Below are 26,055 nucleotides of genomic sequence, written 5' to 3' on the forward strand. Positions count from 1 at the left end.
CAGTCCTGATCCACCATCTTGTGACAGCAACTCCTGAATGACCGGAAGTCAGAGGCGACAGGCACAAGTTCTCAATGTACGTCTATGATGCCTTGTTCTGGCTCTAATGAGTGAGTTCTGGATCGCCCAGAAAATACTGGAGCGATCCGGCAGGTTACAACCTGTAGAAGACGACCAGAGCGGCACCAAGAATAGATGAAGACGGCGAACGGTGAATATAATACTAGGGGAAGGGACCTTTAATTAGTGGCACCACTCCAGCGCTGAAATAAAAAAAAGTTGGAGTGGTGTTTTAAAATATAAAATGAGTAATCTTGCAATTTTCACACTGGCTATTGTTTTTTTTTATAGACTACCTGTCATTTCAGAGTTTACAGCAATTTCCTTATCATTGGAGGCAAGATTACAAGATCCGATAGTCACAATAAACGAATGTCACAGGTGACCCTTCACAATGATCGCACCCATTAGATGAGTTAATATAATGATGGAGTCAGAGTCTGTTCATTGTGGCTAATGTGCAAGTGTTTTTCCTGAAAAAACAAGTGAGAGTTTATAAAAGCCCTAGCATCTAGTGTGAAAAATTCAAGGTTTCGCTCTCTTTTATTTTAAATAGTAATTATAAAAAAAGAAAACATTGCCATAAAAATATATGAAACACAAAAATCTGGTTTAAAATAAACCGGTAGGTTATTTTCCGAAGACACGTTCCTTTAAAGGTTCTTATGTGCAGTTTTCCAAAAAGTCCTGATTCTATCACAACATAAAGCAGACAAGTATAAAAAAGTTATATAAACAGTGTAGTCCAGGCTTGAAGCACAGCATAAGTCCATACGCCCATATGAAAACTCACAGAGGTGTCGGCAAGGTATGTGGTCCACACCATACAAAGGAGAGAATGTTTGTTTGTTTACTTACTAAAAAGAAAAAAATATTAATCCCAACCCAGGTGAAAACATGCCAACAGCAGAAGCAAGAAATCTCTTTCCTGAGGATAAACAACATTCTCAAGGAAAACAGTCTTGACTAATTGCTTCCTTATACTCTGCCTTGTACTGGCCAGATTGCAGCACAGGCTCAGATCTGAGACTACAAAGTTAGACTGCGTTATTAAATGGCCAAGATGATGGAACATAAAATATGGCAGACTATTGCCATTGCCGCCTAGGCTGCTTCACAATGTCTGTTTTAGCCATCAACAGCGTGTGCCAATTATGTCACTTTAACATTAACTTTCCAAAGAGGTGTACTGTTCTGAATGTTAAGAGAGCACTGAAGATGGTTGCACATGAAACCTCATAATCTGTTCTCTAGGATGTATACTAAATACACCAATGGACCAAGACGAAAGCATCAAACAAAGGTCAGTTTGAAGCCACTTTGAAAACTATATTATGGCACTGCATAACTAGCAATTCCCAAATATATTGTTAAGTAACTGGTATACTTCATTTACAAGTGACATTATCTTTCTAAAATCTTGTTGCATTTGGAACAGAGAACACACAAACTCCTTGCAGATGTTGCCTTTGGTGAGATTTGAACCCATGACCCCAAGCATTATAAGTACACCATGCTGCCCGTACAACAGGGCAAACAGGACTGATGATATGTTTCAATTTTTGGAAATCCCTTTAAGAGAAGAGCCCTGCAAGCCATTATTAGCCTATTCCTTGCTCTAGCTATGGAGTCTAATTTGATCAGTTTACACATGAAGGACTTTCTGCAAACAATGTGAAGACTATCAAGCAAGCAAACAGTTCATATTCCTTGGTGGCATACAAAAGCAAGCTGAATCAAATGAATTAATGTTGCTGATTTACACAGACATGTATCTGACGTGTATAGTGGAGTTCCACCTCTTCTCTGACGTCAGAAGTTGGAGGTAAAAAGATTGGATGCGTTGGATTATATGTTTTTATTTATTTTATGCAGACCTCCAGGTAAGTAATTTTTTCCAGTTGCTCATTTAACCCCTTACCGGCATCGGACGTACTATACCGTCCGATGCCGGCTCCCCTGCTTTGATGCAGGGCTCCGCGGTGAGCCCGCACCAAAGCCGGGACATGTCAGCTGTTTTGAACAGCTGACATGTGCCCGTAATAGGTGCGGGCAGAATCGCGATCTGCCCGCACCTATTAACTAGTTAAATGCCGCTGTCAAACGCAGACAGCGGCATTTAACTACCGCTTCCGGCCGGGCGGCCGGAAATGACGTCATCGCCGACCCCCGTCACATGATCGGGGGTCGGCGATGCGTCTGGATGGTAACCATAGAGGTCCTAGAGACCTCTATGGTTACTGATCACCCGTCGCTGTGAGCGCCACCCTGTGGTCGGCGCTCACAGCACACGTGCAATTCTGGTACATAGCAGCGATCAGCAGATCGCTGCTATGTAGCAGAGGCGATCGTGCTGTGCCTGCTTCTAGCCTCCCATGGAGGCTATTGAAGCATGGCAAAAGTTAAAAAAAAAAGTTTAAAAAAATGTGAAAAAAATAAAAAAAACTTACGTTTAAATCACCCCCCTTTCGCCCCAATCAAAATAAATCAATAAAAAAAATATCAAATCTACGCATATTTGGTATCGCCGCGCTCAGAATCGCCCGATCTATCAATTAAAAAAAAGTATTAACCTGATCGCTAAACAGCGTAGCGGGAAAAAAATTCGAAACGCCAGAAATACGTTTTTTTGGTCGCCGCGACATTGCATTAAAATGCAATAATGGGCGATCAAAAGAACGTATCTGCACCGAAATGCTATCATTAAAAACGTCATCTCGGCACGCAAAAAATAAGCCCTCAACCGACCCCAGATCATGAAAAATGGAGACGCTACGAGTATCGGAAAATGACGCAATTTTTTTTTATTTTTTTTTTAGCAAAGTTTGGAATTTTTTTTCACCACTTAGATAAAAAATAACCTAGTCATGTTTGGTGTCTATGAACTCGTACTGACCTGGAGAATCATAATGGCAGGTAATTTTTAGCATTTAGTGAACCTAGCAAAAAAGCCAAACAAAAAACAAGTGTGTGATTGCACTTTTTTTGCAATTTCACCGCACTTGGAATTTTTTTCCCGTTTTCTAGTACACGACATGCTAAAACCAATGATGTCGTTCAAAAGTACAACTCGTCCCGCAAAAAATAAGCCCTCACATGGCCAAATTGACAGAAAAATAAAAAAGTTATGGCTCTGGGAAGGAGGGGAGCGAAAAATGAACACGGAAAAACGAAAAATCCCCCGGTCATGAAGGGGTTAAAGGGAATCTGTCACCCCTGGGAACGTATATGGCCTACTAATATGGGCATACAGGTAATAGAAATGTTACACTAGTCCTACCTGTCTGCCTCATGTTAGCGGTCTTGTTGTGGAGAAATCTTATATTCTTCCCTTATGTTATAATGATTTCTTCCAGGCTCTGGGGTGTGCGGTGCCTGGAAGTAATCCCTGCCTCCTCTCCTCATTACAATACTACCCCTCCTCCCACACATGTCAATTATGGTGCTGCTCTACCACTACTTCAGTTGTGGCGCTGCATTCAGGGATCTTCTGCGCAGGTGCTGGCGAGTCACTGTGACCTCTGGCGCGCGTGCCGATAAGGTGCTCTCCTCACTTCCTCCAGAAAGGCCGTACTGGGGGCCCACGGCACGTAAAGGGAGGCCGCCATGACGGGGTTACGTGGGACCTGGGGAGCTGGAGCAGTTAGAAGGGATACGGTGGTAAGGGGTTAACTGGGAACTTGAGGGGTGGCTTTAGGGGCATTTTTTGAAAATAAGGGGTGGAACTAGGGGACTGTGGGGAGGGGGCACATAAAAAGGGGCACGCTCCTCACGCAGGCATCCATTTTAGGTGCCTGCGTGACAAGTGAGGAATCTCCCGCCCACCCTCCCTTTTTTGGTTAGGGTAATGGGGGGGGTGAAGTCGGCATATGTGGGCTTTTGGAGTATTGTTTTAAGAGGCGTCTAAATGTATTTATTTTGTTATGTGAATGCTGTCAGGGTATTGTCACGGCAGTTGGCGGGGGTGGAGGTCCTCGAAGTCGGTGGAAATGGTAAATCGTGGTTCAATGGGGTGGGGATCTTGAGAGGTCCTGGACACCCCATGAGAGAATTTAACAAGGCGCGGTACGGTTATTCCGCGTGAGGTGGATTTATGGACCCCTGGCATGGGGGTGGGTTCGGTGGACCAGGATTGGTTGTTATCTATCCCTGAGCTGGTGCTTTACGGCTGGGGGTAAGACTCATCCTGGGCTGAACATTGTGGAGTTTTTGGGATACTGAGTTTTTTATAACTTTGGGGCTTCGAGGACCGCCCCTCCTATTCTGGGTTGTCATAAAAGTTCTGTTATCTTTTATTTAATAAAATGGCTGCTGTGGCCAATTAAATCCAACATATGTCTCCGTCTGCTGTTTTGAGTACGTTAGAAGTTTATTCTTTAGATTGTTAAGAGATCTGTTTAAGGGGGTTGGGGTAATTTTTTCCAGGTCACGGAACTCACGTATACCCTATGTCACTGCATAGTCATTGCTAGGAACCATGTGTACATAGCGATGACTATGCAGGGAGGATGTGAGGAGAGCACCTTATCGACGCATCCGCCAAATGTCACTGTAGGGAAAGTCCTGGATTCCCAGCAGTTTTCCATGCGGTTTACAGTACCATGTAAACCTATGGAAAACCAAATTCACTGTGCACATGCTGTGGAAAATACTGCGCGGAAACGCTGTGTTGTATTTTCCGCAGCATGTCAATTCTTTGCGCGGATTCCGCAGCATTTTATACCTGCTCCTCAATAGGAATCCACAGGTGTAAATCCGCAGATTTTTTTATGTCACTAACCCCATTTAAAAAAAATCTTGCAGTTTTTACCCTGGTCATTAAGTCTCAAAATAAACTAACAATTCACTGCAATCATTTCATTGTCTAAATGCGAAAGAGTTCAGGAGAACACCGGATCTACTAAACAGAATAGATGACTGTCACAACTCACCTCCTCCCCTTCCCTGCACAAAGACCTCTGCACGGATCACAAATCATGCCTGGAAAACTCCCTCATAAATATATCTTTAATCTATTGTTTCCTATGATCCGTGTGTCTGTTACAAATTCGGCTTCTATATGCTGTCACCAGGATTTTGTCACCTGCCCCTCCATCATGTTTGATCTCAGATGAAGTAGCAAACACCTGGTGATAGATTTACGAGCAGATTATGCAAGATGGCCACTCATTTTATAATGTACAGAAAATAGAATAATGTATGACCTGAATACAAATATCTGATTTTAATTAGTAAAACATAGTTGTTACATACCTTTCAATTCTTCTTTATGTTAGTGTCAATTGACATTGTACATTTTTACTATTAGGAGGTTTTTGATTTCCACTCATTTTTTATACATATATATTTTATACACTGTTCATTCTGTATTTATGGTATTTAGATCAATGGTAGTTAATACATGTAGAAACATATTTGGGGTTAGGTGTTTGGTTTCCAGAACATGGTGGTTATGGGTGTGAAAGCGTTGCACTGCACTCGTCTGCAGCCAAGATAATGATGCAGAGGTCTCCTAATTCTGAATGTGGTCTGCATCAAGATGTTTCAGTAGCTGGGTTACTTTCCAGTATACCACGAAGTGTAAAGAAATGGAAGTCTGACTCTCACCACCATGACTTTGTACATATTGTTACACTCAGCAGACAATTCAATTACTTTTCTGTATTTCAGTTTGCTAAATGAAAGACATGTAGACCAACGATTCACTCTTTTTGTCATACACTTTGACTTGAGTGAAAAACGTGTCGTATCCTGTCCCATGGGTGTTGGGATGCTCAATAATGTAAATTATAAGGTGCAGGTATAATGTGTTAGAGCTCTCAGGCTGTATGATATTTTGATATACAGAAATGTCAACGATTAGGTGAATATCATATGAAGGAATTCATCAAGAACTGTCTGACTTACCCCGAGGAGTCGGAACGAGTCTATCATGACTGTCCAGTTGCCCCAAGGGCTCATTTGAATTGGATAAATCGCCTGTTTCACCTGTAACAGAAGTAAACATCAGTCAATAGAAATATTTCATTATAAAGTCAAGCCTTAACGAAAAGGATGTCCATGAAATGATCATCTCAACAACTATTTACTAGTGCCCTCACAATCTAACCACCAGAACTATGAAGCACCCCTACAACACAAATAATATGTCATTGGAGTTCCCAGTCAGAGAATTACCGACACATTTCTTGTATCCCTACTATGCTTACATGATAACAAAACCAGCTAAATCATAAAAGGCACATATTACATATTTGTAAATAATAATACATTGTAATTATGCCTTTTCAAAGTGCATGGGACCTGATGGTGCATCAGAATTAACTATTAGCCTACATTGAAAAACAGCACTAGGTATATATAACTACACAAATAAGAGATAGTACAGTATATAGCAGAGGGATACCGCCGGGTCTATGCCAGACCCAAAACTCTCTCAGGAGTATGTTAAGTATCAGAGCATAGAGATTCTATTAAAACATAACTTTTAATTTGAACCTTAAAATATCACAGGGTATTAAGCAATATAATATACGTAAAAACAACCATAAAGGAACAGTTGCCCTAAAACAATCCATTTGGTGTCTCACTCATCATATAATATGCACAATGGAAATCTGGGTTTATATTAAACATTACAATTAAAATTGTAAAGATCTCACCCAAGCCAAATTAAAGGACGTGATGGTTTGTAGAATTCCATGGGCATCAGATGAACTAAGGGACATGGAAAGGCTCTGTTAAGCCCTGTCATGCCCCGTGTGTATCTACCAGCCTGACGAGGGCAGTACCCAGGTGTGGTACTAATCAAGCCCCAAAAAACAAAATCCCTCCCAAAGCATTTCCACCTTACTAATCAGGTTTCATCAGGGGAGGGTACCTGTGGGGGGGGAGGGGAGGAAAAAATGTCAGTGAGTGCCAGATGTTGTCAGTCTACTTGAGACAATATAGGAGATCACAAAGAGTCCTGTAGTGACAGTGACATTCTGGTTTGGTGTACAGAGTGCTGCAGCACCTTCTTCAAACAGGATTCTCCCTTTGTGATCTCCTACATTGTCTCAAGTAGACTGACAACATCTGGCACTAGCTGCCTTTCTTTCTCTTTCCCCCACAAGTACACTCCCCTGATGGAACCTTATTATTAAGGTGGAAGCGCTTCAGGAATTTTGGTCTTTGGGGTCACCTAGATTACTAGATTAGTACCACACCTGGGTACTGCCCTTGTTAGTGTGAGAGTCACGCATGGGGCATGACAACCCTTAAAAGGGCATTTCCATGTCCCTTATTTCATCTGTTGCCCATGGAATTCTACGGACCATTACCTCCTTTGGCTTGGATGAAATCTTGATAATTTTTGTCTTGATGGTTACGTACATTCAGATTTCCATTGTACATATTACGGTATATGGTGAGTGAGACACCCATTGGATCAGTTTCGGGCAACTGTGCCTTTATGGTTGTTTTTACGTACCGTATATACTCGAGTATAAGCCGAGATTTTCAGCCCAAATTTTTGGGCTGAAAGTGCCCCCCTCGGCTTATACTCGAGTCAAGGTGGGTGGCAGGGTCGGCGGGTGAGGGGGTGAGGGCGCTGAGGTATACTTACCTAGTCCCAGCGATCCTCGCGCTGTCCCTGCCGTCCCACGGGCTTCGGCGCTGCAGTTTCTTCCTCTCTTCAGCGGTCACGTGGGACCGCTCATTACAGAAATGAATAAGCGGCTCCACCTCCCATAGGGGCGGAGCCGCTTATTCATTTCTCTAATCAGCGGTGCCGGTGACCGCTGATAGAGAAAGAAGCTGCGGCACCGAAGACAGGAGGGGACAGCGCGAGGATCGCCAGGACTAGGTGAGTATAGCATATTCACCTGTCCTCGTTCCAGCCGCCGGGCGCCGATCCATCTTCCCGGCCGGCGCCTCCATCTTCCCGGCGTCTGCGCTCTCTGACTGATCAGGCAGAGGGCGCGATGACGCATATAGTGTGCGCGGCGCCCTCTGCCTGATCAGTCAGAGCAGAGACGCCGGGAAGATGGAGGCGCCGGAACGAGACGCCGGGAGCTGCAATCAAGGGAGGTGAGTATGTGTTTTTTTTTCTTTATTGCGGCAGCGGCGGCACAAATTTATGTGGAACATCTATGGGGCACAGTGAACGGTGCAGAGCACCGTATATGGCACAGCACAGCTATGGGGCACAGTGAACGGTGCAGAGCACCGTATATGGCACAGCACAGCTATGGGGCACAGTGAACGGTGCAGAGCACCGTATATGGCACAGCACAGCTATGGGGCACAGTGAACGGTGCAGAGCACCGTATATGGCACATCTATGGGGCACAGTGAACGGTGCAGAGCACCATATATGGCACAGCTAGGGTGCACAATGAACGGTGCAGAGCACTATATGGTTCACACCTATGGGGAAATATGAACGGTGCAGAGCACTATATGGCACAGCTATGGGGAAATAATGATCTATTTTTATTTTTGAAATTCACCGGTAAATGCTGCATTTCCACCCTAGGCTTATACTCGAGTCAATAAGTTTTCCCAGTTTTTTGTGGCAAAATTAGGGGGGTCGGCTTATACTCGGGTCGGCTTATACTCGAGTATATACGGTATATTACATTGGTTAATACCCTGTGATATTATAAGGTTAAAATTAAAAGTTAAGTTTTAATAGAAGCTCTCTATTCTATAATATTTCACAAATAGGAGACACTCAAAATATTTACTACATATATAGAATGCCAACATCTTTAAAAATAATTAAAATTATATCACATTATAGGGAAAAGTGGCATCACTGGAAGCAAGAAACACGAGGGTATACAGACGTGAAGATATCAAATACTTGGTATGATAAAAATTGGTGACTGATGGGACATCAAACATGCAAAGTGCCGCAAAAGTAGCTAATAAGTACTAATGGCCGGCCAACCATTTGTTTCATATCATGATTTAATCTAATCATGTCTGTATACCGTTCTATTTTCCTTTCTTCCCCATCATGTGAGCCCTTTTAAATAATTTTTTTATGATGGTGGTATTTCCTTATACGTAATAAAGATTTAGAATGCCGTATATACTCGTGTACAAGCTGAGATTTTCAGCACATCTTTTGTGCCGAAAACGCCCCTCTCGGCCTATACATGAGTCATTGCCGGCAGGGGAGGGGGGGTAGTGTGGAGGAGTAGAAGACATCATACTCACTCTCCCGGTGTCATTGCTGTACATCAGTCCCTGCATCTTGGGCGCCGGCATCTCTTTTTCTGTCTTCCTTCCTGTGCTGAGTGGTCACTTGGTACTGCTCATTAAAATAATGAATATGCACGCGTCTCCACTCCCACAGGCATGGAGCACATATTCATTACTTTAATAAGCGGTAACACTGACAGCTCAGCACAGGAAGCAAGGCAGGAAGAGAGATGCTGGTGCCCGAGATGCAGGGACTGATATGAAGCGCCAGGAGGGTGAGTAGGACTGGGGGAGGGTGAGCCATGCGATATTCACCTGTCTCCGTTCCACCGCTGTGCTGTGTTTTCTGCGTCCTCTGGCTGTGATGTTCAAGTCAGAGGGCGCGATGATGTGGTTAGTGCATGCACTCTGCCTGAACAGTCACTGCCGAGAGCCCGCGACGCTGAGGGGCAGCAACGAGAGGTGAGTATGTCTTTTGTTTTATCGCAGCAGCAGCATTATATGGGGCATATTTTAATATGGAGCATCTTGTGGGGCCATCATTAACCTTTGTGCAGTATTATATGGGGCATATTTTTCTATGGAGTATCTTATGGGGCCATCATTTACCTTTATGGAGCATTATATGGGGCATATTTTTCTATGGAGCATCTTATGGGGCAATTATTAACCTTTATGCAGGATTACATAGGGCATATTTTTGTATGGAGCATCTTATGGGACCCATCATGAACTTTATGGAGCATCTTATGGGGCCCATCATGAACTTTATGGAGCATTATATGGGGCATATTTTCTATGGAGCATCTTATGGGGCTCCTGATTCAATATGTATATTCAAGACTTAGAGAGATGGCACAGACTTCAATTGTCCTGGTTTGGTAGAGTTAGTGTAATTAAAATGGACCTATTGCCACGTCTCTTATATTAAACAATCCCATTATATTTACCTGCTTCTTTTTTTTTCTCGCGTCTTAAGAAGGTAATTACCCGATTTGTTTGGTCACATGCTAGATCACATACATCATACTTTGTATTAAGCAGATCTAAGCAAATGGGGGGTATTGGACTACTGGATTTTATGGTTTACAGTCGGGCATCAATAGGAACCTGTATTTTAGATCTATATCACAGCAGGAATAGTAAGAAGCGGGTTAATTTGGAAGGTGACCTTATTGGAGGCGATCCTCAAATAACATTATGGAACACAAGGGGCGAAAGGGAGGGGGGCTTTGCTTGCCCTTTATGACTAGAAGCATGATTTTATTTATCCGGCAGAGCGGCGGGCGCCTACAAATCTCGACATCCCCTGGACCACTTACACTAATATATGATAACCTTAATTTTCCTGAAGGGCTTCACAGGGAGACCTACCTGAACATAGGTAGAGCCTCAAGGCCTATAATATACGACTACTTAAATCAGACTGGTATTAAACCTCTACATGAAATATATCAAGGGGAGGAGCCTCCTATGGGCACTTGGTTTTTCTATGAACAATTGAAAAGTTTCATATACACAACATTTAAACAAAACAATATTGTAAGAGCATTGACCCCTTTTGAGAAACTTTGTATTGCTGGGGAACCTCCGGTCCACACGGTCTCTTTACTATATAATCTTTTCCAAAGGGGTCAAACCCGAACGCACAATTTTCCAATATTTTTTTCGAAATGGGAGAATGACCTGGGGATATCTTTATCTCAAGAGGAAAGGGCAAGATCCTATCTGTGTCGCAGGAGAGGAGCTATAAGATCTTGTCAAGGTGGTATAGATGCCCTTCCTTGGTAAATGCTATGTTCCCGGTGATTCCAGACACATGTTCCTTTTTCCTACGCGCATCTCCAGCATATGTCCATATCTGGTGGGATTGTCCGCCCATGCAGAAATTGTGGATGTCAATCTTTGATCTCTATAATAAACTATTTATCTGTAAGGTCCGGCCCACAGCAGAATTAGCCCTCTTGTCCTTATGTGACCTGTAGATATCTGGGTTTAAAAAGAATCTCCTCAGACATTTCCTCACGGCTACTAGGAACTTGATTCCCCGGTATTGGAAACAAGAAAAATTCCCCTCATGTTCTGAATTTGTTGCAGAACTTAACGATATTTATAGAATGGAGCAATTGATAAATCAGACTACCGGGGATCCTACAAAATTCTACTATACTTGGGCTCCATGGATTGCATTCAGGGAAATCCCAGAATTAGACGTATGGCTATCTAGACCCTGATCTATATTTGAAATGGCTCCAGATGTTTTTACATTCGAAATACTGTTTATCTAACTTAACCTGCTTCCATGATCTGAAACCAACTTCAACAATTTACCATCTTCTCCACCGTTGGATGGGAGTGGGGGTTCACCCGAGGGAGGGAATCCGCCCCCCCCCCGTACCCAATTACCTATATTATACCTACTTGTCCTTATCTTTATTCCTTTTTCTCTTCTTTCCTTCTCTCATTATCTTTCCTTCTTTCAAACTCTCCTCATCTTACATATATATATATATATATATATATATATATATATATATACATATATATATATATATATATATATATATATATACATATATATATATATATATATCTACTATCAATACTTGTAATTAAGCATTTGCAGTTATGAATAGTTTTTCCGATGATTGCTAACATTGTTAAAGTGGAAAAGAGTTAATATTGACATTGGCCAATAAAATCTTGAAATTGTTGGGACGTTAACTTTATAACAGAAATGTAGACTGTGTTCTATTAATTACACTGATTATGTTCTCACTGTATTTCATTTCTGCATTGTTTATTTGCTTCAATAAACACAATTTAAACAATATGGATATTCAAAAACATTTAACCTACGGATGTCTCCATTAATTTTACTTTTATTGGTATTTATTTTTAATTTTGAAATTTACCAGTAGCTGCTGCATTTCCCACCCTATGCTTTTACTCAAATCAATAAGCTTTCCCAGTTTTTTGTGGCAAAATTAGGTGCCTCGGCTTATACTCGGGTCGGCTTATACTCGAGTATATACGGTATCTTCATATTTGTTAAGTTTCTATTTACCTGGCGTCGTAATTGAATGCATGCCCATATTACAAGGAAAGAAACAGAGTCATGAGAATAAACTACCGTAGTAGGGTAAATAGGCTGTTATTCTGGATCTAAACAGTCTCATAAGATCCATCTAGACCTCAAATTACAATATAAACAGGCATAAATAGTAGAAATAGATAGTGGTACATCGTTGTATAGTGTGGAACCTTTACTATCATTTTGCTTCCCAAAATTCAAAAATACAATAGAAATAGCAATAATGAAGCAAACTGAAATAATGGAGGTTGCCAAAGTGCAAGTCCCAGTAGTCAATGAATCAGTTCTATTGTAGTGGCTTAATCACTGCATTAACCCAACGCCCCAACGATTTTGAATGCTGACCATTAACACAGAGACAGTAGTTACGAGAGGCCTTTGACATTCTTAGAACGCAAACCTCCATAGAGACTGAAGGCCAAATAATGCATGTTAATAGTGGGAGGTCATTTCCATTCATAGTTAATGCTATAGAGGGATCTGAATAAATGCAGATTTCATGCTGAGGTCTCCCAACCATTATTGAGTATCTGCACATTATCTGGGTTGGAATGCTTGCTCGGGCTCATTAAAAGCAACCCGGCCTGCTAAATACATCTCTATTCACATTCTAATTTCATTTTGTGCATACACTGATTTCCGCATTGCTATAGAGCAGTCAGACTCAGGCTTTGCCCTTGGCCAGGCCAAATGGTTCTACTGTTACATAAAAACATTTGTAATCAATTTTAGGATTGCTTTCTTTGGCGAGCTGCAAAATGTTTATTTTCTCAATGTAATGGCACAGTACTTAGGAAAAATTGACTTGCTCCAGCACAACTACAATGGGCACATTGTGCACTCAGGCGAATATTCGTAAGTGGTGGTTCAAAAATATATCTGTGTACCCATGGGGTAGGCTCGCAAGAATTTTCTGGCTATAGCTAAGAAACAATTGATGCATGTAAGACAGGCTTTATTGAATGACGGAGAATAGTTTAATCATTACTGCATATCTACATTTCTAAATGCATGATTGCCAGTAAGAAATAAGTTCTTTATAATGAGGGCCTAATATACATTTATAGTTCTGTATATCCATGTGACGTCTTTTTATACAAAAGTATTGGGATACATATATATACAGCTCTGACAAAAATTAGGAGACCACTGCAAAATGTTCTGTTTGTCTGATTTTTCTTCCTATAGGTATATTTTTGAGTAAAATGTTCTTTTATTCTATAAACATCTGACAACATGTCTCCGAATTTCCAAGCAATAAATTTTGTATTTTTTTTTTTCGGAAAAGGAGAAATGGTCAAAATGAAAAAAAAAACAACAACAACAGTGCTTTCGGACCTCAAGTAATGCAAAGAAAGCAAGTTCAAATCATTTACAAACAACAATATTAATGTTTTAACTCGGGAAGAGTTCAGAAATCAATATTTTGTGGAATAACCATGATTTTTAATCACAGCTTTCATGCGTCTTGGCATGCTTTCCACCAGTCTTTCACACTGCTCCTGGCACAAAAATGTAAGGGTATGTGCACACGTTCAGGTTTTTTCGCGATAAAACCACATTAGAAACTGCAGACATATGCATTCTATCATTCGGAATGCATTCTGCAATTTTTGTGCACATGATGCGTTTTTTTCCCGCTACAAAAACGCATCGCGGTAAAAAAAAAGCAGCATGTTCATTAATTTTGCGTTTTTTTTCGCGTTTTTCCCGCTATTCTATGCATTTGGAAAAAACGCAAAAAAACGCATAAAAAACGCATGCGGATTTCTGGCAGAAATGTCCGGTTTTTGTCAGGAAAATTTCTGCCAGAAACCGGTTTTTACGTACCGGTAATAGGATTTTACGGAGCCACGACAGCACCCCTACGAGAGAGGGGATCCGCCCACCTTCCGGACAGGAACCTACAGGATTTAAAGGGGCGGTCCCCCTCACCACTCCAGTTTGTGTTTCAGAGTATAAGGGACACCGCCATTGAGTTAGTACATAAACATATATACTTAAACATTACTAAATACCATCACCTTCTAAAGAGTGATTTTTTAAAAGCACACTTTCCCAAAAGGGTGCAGAAACCAGTGATCAACTACGGGGGGGAATGTGCGGGTGCTGTCGTGGCTCCGTAAAATCCTATTACCGGTACGTAAAAACCGGTTTTCCTATCGCCACGACAGCACCCCTACGAGAGATTTTCAAAGATCAATCACCTGGGCGGGACTACAGCACTAAGTACTGTACGGACAAAAACTAAATTGGCCTCTGAAGATAAGTCAAGACGATAATGTCTATAAAAGGTGGAAGGAGATGACCACGTTGCCGCCTTACATATTACGTCTATGGAGACGTCCGCTCTTTCCGCCCAGGATGAGGCCATGGCTCGAGTGGAGTGGGCCCTGATGCCATCTGGTGGTGTCTGGCCTTTAGCAGTATAAGCAAGATATATGACAATCCTTATCCATCTGGCGATAGACGCTTTAGTTATACTCGCCCCTTTCCTTGGATTCTGAAAGGAGACAAACAGAGCCCTACTCTGCCTTTATGGTTCTGTTTTGTGTAGGTACTCTAATAGAGTTCTTCTGACATCTAGCATGTGATATTTCTGCTCGTCAGCTGAATTCGGATTGTCACAGAAAGATGGTAAAATTATTTCCTGACTTCTATGAAATTTGGAAGCCACTTTTGGTAGGTATGCTGGATCAGGTTTTAACACTACCCTGTCCTGAAAGACCATTAAATAAGGAGGATCTATCGATAACGCTTGTAAATCACTCACTCTCCTAGCAGAGGTCAGGGCTACTAGGAAGGCTGTCTTTAAAGTTAAATTTTTGATGGAGACAGAATCTAACGGCTCAAAGGGAGGTTCTGTTAAGGTGTCTAAAACCAAATTTAAATCCCATGGTGGTAATCTAGGAATATACACTGGGTTACTACGTTCAGAGGCCTTAATAAATTGGGAAACCCATCTATTTCCCACCACATCACTGTTATATAATGCCCCCAAAGCTGATACTTGGACTCTAAGGGTATTTACCGCCAAGCCCAATTCTCGGCCTTTCTGTAAAAACTCCAGAATAGCCGGAATTGGAACCTTGCCTGAAAAGGGATGTTGGTAGAAGGCAAGGAATTTTTTCCAAGTTTTAGCATAGATCTTTGTAGTAACCTCTTTCCGGCTATTTAAAAGGGTAGCTATCAGAGCTTCTGAAAACCCTCTTCTCCTCAATAACTCCCTCTCAAATTCCACGCCGTCAGATGCAGGGATTCCACATTGGGGTGGCTGAATGGACCCTGAGAAAGAAGCTCCTGACTGACCGGTAGTACCCAGGGGTCGGTCACAGACATTGTCCTGAGTAACGAGAACCATGCCCTCCTGGGCCAAAAGGGGGCAATCAGGATCACTCTCGCCCTCTCCTCCCTGATCTTCCTGAGGACTATAGGGATCAGACACATTGGGAGGAACGCGTAAGCCAGAGGGAAATCCCAGTGAATTTGAAGGGAGTCTATTATACAGGGCTTGTCCGCCACTCGAAGAGAAGCGAACCTCCTGCTCTGTCTGTTCTCTTTCGTTGGAAATAGATCTATAACGGGCAACCCCCATAGGTCTAAAATCTGTTTGAACACTCGTCGATTTAGCACCCATTCTCCCTGACGCAGAGAATGACGGCTGAGGTAGTCTGCCTCTGTGTTGAGCTCTCCCCGAATGTGAACGGCTGACAGAGAGTGAAAGTGAGCCTCGGCTACGTTGAGTATGTTTGTGGTGATATTCATTAGAGATCTTGACCTTGTACCTCCTTGACGGTTGAGATACGATACTACTGTTGTGTTGTCTAACTGGACTCTTACGTGCGAATCCTGCAGAGATGGTAGCAACCTGAGTAGGGCCTTTTTTACTGCCGTAAGCTCTTTCCAATTCGAGGACTCTTGAGCCTCTAAGAGAGACCATAGCCCTTGAGTCCAAACATCTCCTATATGAGCTCCTCATCCTATCGGACTGGCATCGGTTGTAACCGTATTGTCTGGAACTATACTCCAGCGTACTCCTTTCCCTAAATGTCCTATGTTTAGCCACCATCTCAGACTGTGTAGAGTGGCGGTGGATAGCCTGAGTCTTCCGCCTAATTGCCCTTGAAGACTCCTCTCTGCATCCAAGACCTGGGCCTGCAACACTCGAGTGTGGAATTGAGCCCACTGGACGGCTGGTATGCAAGATGTTAATGATCCCAGGAGGGACATAGCATCTCTCAAAGTCAGATCTGGTCTTTTTGTTACCGTACTGACTTTGTGTACAATTCTCTGCTTTTTCTCTTCTGGAAGGAAACATAGTTGCTCTTCCGAATCCAGCAGAATACCTAGGAAAGTCTGAGTTGTTGATGGTTCCAATCTTGATTTTTCCATATTGACTAGCCAACCCAAGTCCTGTAAGGAAGATATTACATGATTTAGGCGACTTCTACATTGAGAAAACGAATTTCCCACTACCGGGAAGTCATCCAAGTAGGGTATAATTAACGTATCATGCTCTCTGACATAGGCCATTACTTCCGCCATGACCTTAGTAAACACCCTCGGCGCCATAGATAGACCAAATGGCATTGCAGCAAACTGAAAATGTCTGACCTGGTCGTTTAAGCGCACCGCCATTCTGAGGAATTGTTGATGATCCTGGTGAATGGGCAGATGGTAATACGCATCTTTTAAATCCAGGACTGTCATATAACATCTGGGAAAAAGGAAGTTTAGTCGCGGTTTTAATAGATTCCATTTTAAAGGCATTGTATTTTAGATGTTTGTTCAATCTCCGTAAATTTATGATGGTTCGAAAGGATCCATCTGGCTTGGAGATCAAAAATAAAGGGGAATAAAACCCTTTCCCCTGCTGATGTTTTGGAACCTCTACTATAACCTCCTTCCGTCTTAATATCTGAATCTCATTTTCAAGGGCCTTTTGTTGGTCTAAGGAATCAGGGGCAGTCAAGATATAAAAATCAGAAGGGTTTTCCTGGAATTCTAATTTTAACCCTGAATTAATTATATCCAGAACCCATTTGCTCGAAGATATTTTGGCCCACTGAGCATAGAAGTATTTTAATCTGCCCCCTACTGGAAGATCTTTATTAACGATAATTTCTTCTTCTTCTGGAGGAAGATGATGAAGCATTAAAGTCCGAACCTTTCTTTTTCGGGTCTGTTGGTTCTCAGTCTTGGTTGTAGTAAGGTCTTCGGTATTGGAAGCGTCTCCTGAAGGTATTCCTAAAGGTAGGATTGAAAGCTTTAGGAAAACCTTCCTTCCTATCCTCAGCCTTAGCTAGGATGTCGTCCAATACCGGGCCAAACAGGTACTCACCCCTACACGGTATTGTACACAGTTTAGCTCTCGCCTGGGCATCCCCTTTCCAGGTCTTAAGCCATAGGGCTCGGCGAGCAGCGTTTGAGAGACCTGCTGATCTTGCTGCTAATTTTAAGGAATCCACCGAGGCATCCGCTAAATACGCCACCCCTTCCCGTATTTGCGAAAGGGAGTTCAGCATCTTGTCTCTGGGCACCTTGGATTTCAGCTGTTCCTCCAGCTGGGATATCCATACCATGACGGATCTAGCCGTACACGTGCTAGAGATAGCAGGCTTGAACACTCCTGCAGATGATTCCCATACTTTTTTCAAAAACATGTCGGCCTTTCTATCCGACGGATCTTTCAGAAGGCCCACATCCTCCAGCGGCAAAGCACCGGCTTTAGACGTAGAAGCCACCGCTGCGTCCACTTTTGGGATTTTCATCCATTCTGCTAGATCATCGTCGTCAAAAGGATACCTTCTTTTGGCTGATGACGGCAGGAAACCTTTATCCTGCTTATCCCATTCCCGTTTTATAAGGGACTTAACTGTATCCACCACCGGGAATGTCTTACGACTCCTCTGGCACAAGCCCGCAAACATTATGTCCTGTGCGGACCTTGGCTCCTTGTTCTCTTTAACACCCATGGTAGCTCGGACTCCTTTAACTAACATGTCCATATTCTCCACCGAGAAACAAGGCCTTCCCTCTTCATCTGAGGAGGATGGAGATGAGGAGCGGGAACATTCACCTTCTTGCAGGGACAGACTAGATCCTGGAGATATGTCCCTGCCCGACCTTTCCTGGTGGCTGCTTCTAAGGGAATAGCTTATTTCCTCCCTGATGACCGCTCTAAGGTCTGATGACCTAAGGGGAGCTTCCTCTTCTAAGGTCTGACAGATACAAGTCTGACAAAGCCTTTTAGTGTAACTGTCAGGCAAAGGAGTCGTGCATGGAGCACATTGCTTGTGCTTAGGATTTAGCTGATTTTTTACCCTAAAACAAAGCACAAATAACAGACCATATTAGCACCAGGTGTTTTGTTAACACTCACCATAAGGCTGATTCTGTGAATACCGGTTCTGGAGGAGTAGGATCCAAATGTGACGCTGGGGCGCTCGCACGCTGCTGCCCCCGTACCACGCTGCTGCTGCTTCTCCTTGAGCGGCCGCTACCACTCTTGCTGCGCTGCTCCGTTCTCTTTCCATGAGGGTGCTCGGCGTCCCCTACTGAGGACATTGCTGCACGCTTCATTCCAAAGCCGCTCTTTTCATAACGCTGCAGCGCTCCTCCCCCGGCTTACCCCGGAAGTGTACGAACTACTTCCGGGTTCACCAGCGCCGGTGTGTACCGCGCTCCACTGCGGACCAGGACGGCACTGCCCGACTCCTGGGATGCAATTGCTTGGTCAGACGAGGGGGGGTCTGCAAGCAGGACACCCCCGACGCTGCTTCCGAGCCCCCGATTCTGCCGTTCTCACAGATACCGTGCAGAGGCATGGAGGCCCGGGTAAGACTGATCCTTACTGCAGGCTCCCGCCGTCCGGACAGGAACCCAAACTGGAGTGGTGAGGGGGACCGCCCCTTTAAATCCTGTAGGTTCCTGTCCGGAAGGTGGGCGGATCCCCTCTCTCGTAGGGGTGCTGTCGTGGCGATAGTAAAATCCTGACGTGTGCACATACCCTAAGCAGTTCTTTGATGTCTTGTGACTATCCATCATCCTCTTGATTACATTCCAGAGGTTTTCAATGGTGTACAGGTCTGGAGATTGGGCTGCCCATGACATGGATTTGATGTGATGGTCTCTTAACTTTTGCCAGGGCTGTATATATATTATCTCAGTCAGATAATTACAGAGTCTGGCTATGGATACAAGTTCAAAAGTGGAAGCACCATCAGCCACCTCCTCTACATGGATGACATCAAGCTGTAAGCGAAAAATGAAGGAGACATCAACTCACTGATCCACCTGACAAGGATCTACAGTGAAGACATTGGGATGTCCTTCAGACTGGAGAAGTGCGGCCGGTTGGCAATAAAGAGAGGCAAGGTAGCCAAGACTGATGGAGTGGAATTACCAGCAGGGCACATAGCCGATGTACAGACATGCTTCAAGTACCTAGGCATCCCACAGGGATATGGTAATCATGATGAGGAGGCAAGGAAAGCAGCAACATCCAAATAACATCAAAGGGTAAGACAGGTCCTGAGGAGCCAGCTCAATGGGAAGAATAAAATCCATATGCCATGCCAGTTATCAGATACCCTGCTGGCATAGTGTGCTGGCCAAAAGAGGAGGTGGAAGGCACAAAAGCTCCTCACAATGAATGGAGGTCTCCACCCTAAGCCTAACACACAAAGATTGTATACCAGCAGAAAGGAGGGTCTTCGAGGCTTGATAAGCACCCAAGCCACCATCACGGATGAAACAAGGAATATCCAGAAATACATCAGGAAAATGGCACCAAAAGATGAGATGCTGAGAGAAAGCCTAAGGCAGCAACAACAACAGATCTGGAAGTAAAGCTTTAGTCACACTAAACGACTTACTAACGATCACGACCAGCGATACGACCTGGCCGTGATCGTTGGTAAGTCGTTGTGTGGTCGCTGGGGAGCTGTCACACAGACAGCTCTCTCCAGCGACCAACGATCAGGGGAAAGACTTCGGCATCGTTGAAGCTGTCTTCAACGATGCCGAAGTCCCCAGGTAACCAGGGTAAACATCGGGTTACTAAGTGCAGGGCCGCGCTTAGTAACCCAATATTTACCCTGGTTACCATTGTAAAAGTAAAAAAAACAAAAAACACTACATACTCACATTCTGATGTCTGTCACGTTCCCCGCCGGCGTCCACAGGGTTAAAACTGCTTTCGGCAAGAGCGCTCCTAATGCACGCGCTGCTGCCGAAAGCTTTCCTGCACTGACTGTGCCAGCGCCGGCAGTAACAGCGGTGACGTCACTGCTGTGTTCTGCTCTACGGCCGGCGCCGACACATTAGCAGCGCTCCTGCCGAAAGCAGTTTTAACCCTGTGGACGCCGGGGGACATGACAGACATCAGAATGTGAGTATGTACTGTGTTTTTTTAAACTTTTACAATGGTAACCAGGGTAAATATCGGGTTACTAAGCGCGGCCCTGCGCTTAGTAACCCGATATTTACCCTGGTTACAAGTGAACACATCGCTGAATCGGCGTCACACACGCTGATCCAGCGATGACAGCAGGTGATCAGCGACCAAAAAATGGTCCTGATCATTCCCCAACGACCAACGATCTCCCAGCAGGGGCCTGATCGTTGGTCACTGTCACACATAACGAGATCGTTAGCGGGATCGTTGCTACGTCACCAAAAGCGTGACATTGCAACAATATTGTTAACGATATCGTTGTGTGTGACTCCCCCTTAAGAACAAGAACATGTATCATCATGGCAAGACAAGCCGCTGCATCGGACGTACGTACCATCAACAGATAATGAAGGTGGCTGACATGGAGAAATTCTACCAATGGCTGGAGAAAGCAGGACTCAGACAGCACAGAGGCACTAATCACAGCGGCACAAGCCTAACACACAAAGAGTGTATACCAGCAGAAAGGAGGGTCTTCGAGGCTTGATAAACACCCAAGCCACCATCACGGATGAAACAAGGAATATCCAGGAATACATCAGGAAAATGGCACCAAAAGATGAGATGCTGAGAGAAAGCCTAAGGCAGCAACAACAACAGATCTGGAAGTAAGAACAAGAACATGTAGCATCATGGCAAGACAAGCCGCTGCATGGGACGTACATACCATCAACAGATAATGAAGGTGACTGACATGGAGAAATCCTACCAATGGCTGGAGAAAGCAGGACTCTGAGACAGCACAGAGGCACTAATCACAGCGGCACAAGAGCAAGCAATAAGTACCAGATCCATAGAAGCAGGAATCTAGCACACAAGACAAGACCCAAGGTGTAGACAATGAAAAGAAACCTCATAAACCGTCCAACACATGGTGGCAGGATGCAAAATGCAAGCAGGAACAGCGTATACCGAATGCCACAATCAAGTGGCGGGGGTTGTACACACAGGAACATCTGAACAGCATATGGGCGAAGTCCCCCTAAGTTCAAGTGGGAGACCCCAGAAAAAGTGGTGAATGAAAGGGCTAAAATCCTGAGGGACTTCAAGATCAAGACGGATAAGCAGGTGTTGGCTAACCAACCAGACATTGTGATAGTAGACAAGGATCAGAAGATAGCAATGATAATAGCTGTGGCAGTGCCAAGTGACAGCAACATCAGAAAGAAGGAATATGAGAAGCTGGAGAAATACCAGGGCCTCAAAGAGAACTGGAGAACATGTGGAAGGTGAAGGCAACAGTGATTCCAGTGGTGATAGGAACACTTGGAGCAGTGACCCCTAAGTTGGAAGAATGGCTACAACAGATACCAGGAGCAACATTTGAGCTCTCTGTCCAAAAAAGCATTTATATACACATGGTTAAGTGGTCTTAGTATTTCTTTAAAAAAAAAACATTCATAATAAATTGTTAATTTAATTCTTAGGCCCAATTCTAAAACAGACCATTTTGATATCATAGAACTAAGGATTAATCAGATTATTTAACCACATATATTAGGACATTGTTCGTAAATCCTTGATGAAGGTACCTGGATTAGGCTAGATTCACTATATCCTCTATGGATGGCAAAATACATAGCTGATGACAGTCATCTGCATTAGAGTACCACCTGCAGCACCCTAGGAGAAAGTTGTAAAGACTTGCTCATAATCACTTGTTTGACCAGACCCTCACGTCATTGTTCTTTGCACCACCGTGTTAAATGTTCTGCTCTTTACGGTAAACCTTCCAGTTTTGCATGACTCTGCATAAAGGAGCAAGGAAAATAAAAGCAACTAGAGGAACTCAAAGCAAATGTAAAAAAAATGTAAATAATATTAGTCAGTCATGTACTGGTAACACTAACTATCAGTCTTGCTTAGAAGACAGATGATCTCATCGGTGGCACCACTGCAAGTCACTTTATCTTTATCTAATTGACCCTTTGGCATTTAGAGCAATGCTGACAATCCCCTGGCATAAATCTTCACTTCTCAGAACACTTGAGTACAGGTCATGTTATTTGCTTCAATTCCTTTCAACAGTTAATGTCTGCAGTTGTCTTACAGCAATGCTAACAGGATGCCTCCACAAAAGAAAGGCATGACTAATTGTATCTGCTTTTATCAATGGCATTTATAGCATTAGTGACATCATCCTCTTTCTATTCTATGGACTAGAACAAACATTCTAACATACTGTAGACTGTATGGTAATTTGGCTTTATACCGTATACTCGAGTATAAGCCGATCCGAGTATAAGCCGACCCCCCTAATTTTGCCACAAAAAAAAGTGGGAAAACTTAATGACTCGAGTATAAGCCTAGGGTGGGAAATGCAGCAGCTACCGGTAAATGTCAAAAGTAAAAATAGATACCAATAAAAGTAAAATTAATTGAGACATCAGTAGGCTAAGTGTTTTTGAATATCCATATTGAAACAGGAGCCCCATATAATGCTCCATACAGTTCATGATGGGCCCCAAAAGATGCTCCATATTAAAATATGCCCTATATAATCCTGCATAAAGGTTAATAATAACCCCATAAGATGCTTCATACAGACACTTGCCCCATACAATGCTGCACAAACGTTGATTATGGCCCCATATAGACACTTGCCCCATATAGTGCTGCACAAACGTTGATTATGGCCCCATATGATGCTCCATACAGGCACTTGCCCCATATAGTGCTGCACAAACGTTATGGCTCCATACAGACATTTGCCCCATATAGTGCTGCACAAACTTTATGGCCCCATATGATGCTCCATGCAGACAACTGCCCCATATAGTGCTCCATACAGACACTTGCCCCATATAGAGCTGCACAAACATTGATTATGCTCCATATGATGCTCCATACAGACACTTGCCCCATTTGCTGTTGCTGTGATAACAAAAAAAAAATCACATACTCACCTCTCGTCGCTCAGGCCCCCAGCACTTTCAATATTCACCTGCTCCTCGCTCCGGGCGCTGCTCCATCTTTAGCGTCTCCTGCACTAATGTTCAGGCAGAGGGCGTGCACTAACCACGTCACCGCGCCCTCTGACCTGAGCGTCACTGCAGAAGACGCTGAAGACGGAGCGGCGTCAGAACGGGGAGCAGGTGAATATCGCGCAGCGCTCCCCTCCCCGTTATACTCACCTGCTCCTGGCGCTGTGCAGTCCCTGCATCCCCGGGAGATTCTTCCTGTATTGAGCAGTCATCGTTACCACTCATTACAGTAATGAATATGCAGCTCCACCCCTAAGGGAGGTGGAGCCGGATATTCATTACTGTAATGAGCGGTACCATGTGACCACTCAGTACAGGAAGAAGCTGGGGCGCCAGGAAGCCAGGGACCTGCAGGGACTGCGCCAGGACTAGGTGAGTATACAGTGCCTACAAGTAGTATTCAACCCCCTGCAGATTTAGGTTTAATAAGATGCAAATAAGTTAGAGCCTTCAAACTTCAAACAAGAGAAGGATTTATTAACAGATGCATAAATCTTACAAACCAAAAAGTTTTGTTGCTCAGTTAAATTTTTATAAATTAATGTTAAACATAAAAGTGTGGGTCAATTATTATTCAACCCCTAGGTTTAATATTTTGTGGAATAACCTTTGTTTGCAATTACAGCTAATAATCGTCTTTTATAAGACCTGATTAGGCCGGCACAGGTCTCTGGAGTTATCTTGGCCCACTCCTCCATGCAGATCTTCTCCAAGTTATCTAGGTTCTTTGGGTGTCTCATGTGGACTTTAATCTTGAGCTCCTTCCACAAGTTTTCAATTGGGTTAAGGTCAGGAGACTGACTAGGCCACTGCAACACCTTGATTTCTTGCCTCTTGAACCAGGCCTTGGGCCTTGGTTTTCTTGGCTGTGTGCTTTGGGTCGTTGTCTTGTTGGAAGATGAAATGACGACCCATCTTAAGATCCTTGATGGAAGAGCGGAGGTTCTTGGTCAAAATCTCCAGGTAGGCTGTGCTATTCATCTTCCCATGGATGCGGACCAGATGGCCAGGCCCCCTGGCTGAGAAACAGCCCCACAGTATGATGCTGCCACCACCATGCTTGACTGTAGGGATGGTATTCTTGGGGTCGTATGCAGTGCCATCCAGTCTCCAAACGTCACGTGTGTGGTTGGCACCAAAGATCTCGATCTTGGTCTCATCAGACCAGAGAACCTTGAACCAGTCAGTCTGAGTCCTCCAAGTGATCATGAGCAAACTGTAGACGAGCCTTGACATGACGCTTTGAAAGTAAAGGTACCTTACGGGCTCGTCTGGAACGGAGACCATTGCGGTGGAGTACGTTACTTATGGTATTGACTGAAACCAATGTCCCCACTGCCATGAGATCTTCCCGGAGCTCCTTCCTTGTTGTCCTTGGGTTAGCCTTGACTCTTCGGACAAGCCTGGCCTCGGCACGGGAGGAAACTTTCAAAGGCTGTCCAGGCCGTGGAAGGCTAACAGTAGTTCCATAAGCCTTCCACTTCCGGATGATGCTCCCAACAGTGGAGACAGGTAGGCCCAACTCCTTGGAAAGGGTTTTGTACTCCTTGCCAGCCTTGTGACCCTCCACGATCTTGTCTCTGATGGCCTTGAAATGCTCCTTTGTCTTTCCCATGTTGACCATGTATGAGTGCTGTTCACAAGTTTGGGGAGGGTCTTAAATAGTCAGAAAAGGCTGGAAAAGAGATAATTAATCCAAACATGTGAAGCTCATTGTTCTTTGTGCCTGAACTACTTCTTAATACTTTAGGGGAACCAAACAGAATTCTGGTGGGTTGAGGGGCTGAATAATAAATGACCCTCTGAAAAGACTTTTCACAATTTAAAAAAAAAAAGAAATACCGTATATACTCGAGTATAAGCCGAGATTTTCAGCCCAAATTTTTGGGCTGAAAGTGCCCCCCCCGGCTTATACTCGAGTCACGGTAGCGGTGGGGTCGGCGGGTGAGGGGGAGAGGGCGCTGAGGTATACTTACCTAGTCCCAGCGATCCTCGCGCTGTCCCTGCCGTCCCACGGGCTTCGGCGCTGCAGTTTCTTCCTCTCTTCAGCGGTCACGTGGGACCGCTCATTACAGAAATGAATAAGCGGCTCCACCTCCCATAGGGGTGGAGCCGCTTATTCATTTCTCTAATCAGCGGTGCCGGTGACCGCTGATAGAGAAAGAAGCTGCGGCACCGAAGACAGGAGGGGACAGCGCGAGGATCGCCAGGACTAGGTAAGTATAGCATATTCACCTGTCCACGTTCCAGCCGCCGGGCGCCGATCC

At 43.9% G+C, this 26,055-nt stretch overlaps 1 protein-coding gene across 1 annotated transcript in view; it reads right to left on the reverse strand.

Annotated features, from left to right (window-relative positions):
• Nucleotides 1–26,055, reverse strand: part of ROR2 (receptor tyrosine kinase like orphan receptor 2) — a 291,391-nt gene that overhangs the window by 116,964 nt on the left and 148,372 nt on the right. The window contains exon 2 of the mRNA XM_069762335.1: nt 5,968–6,048. Coding sequence (XP_069618436.1) covers nt 5,968–6,048 — 81 coding nt within the window. The remainder of the gene's footprint in view (nt 1–5,967; nt 6,049–26,055) is intronic.

This window comes from Ranitomeya imitator, chromosome 1 (genome assembly GCF_032444005.1).
Source record: "Ranitomeya imitator isolate aRanImi1 chromosome 1, aRanImi1.pri, whole genome shotgun sequence".
Taxonomy (NCBI): domain Eukaryota; kingdom Metazoa; phylum Chordata; class Amphibia; order Anura; family Dendrobatidae; genus Ranitomeya; species Ranitomeya imitator.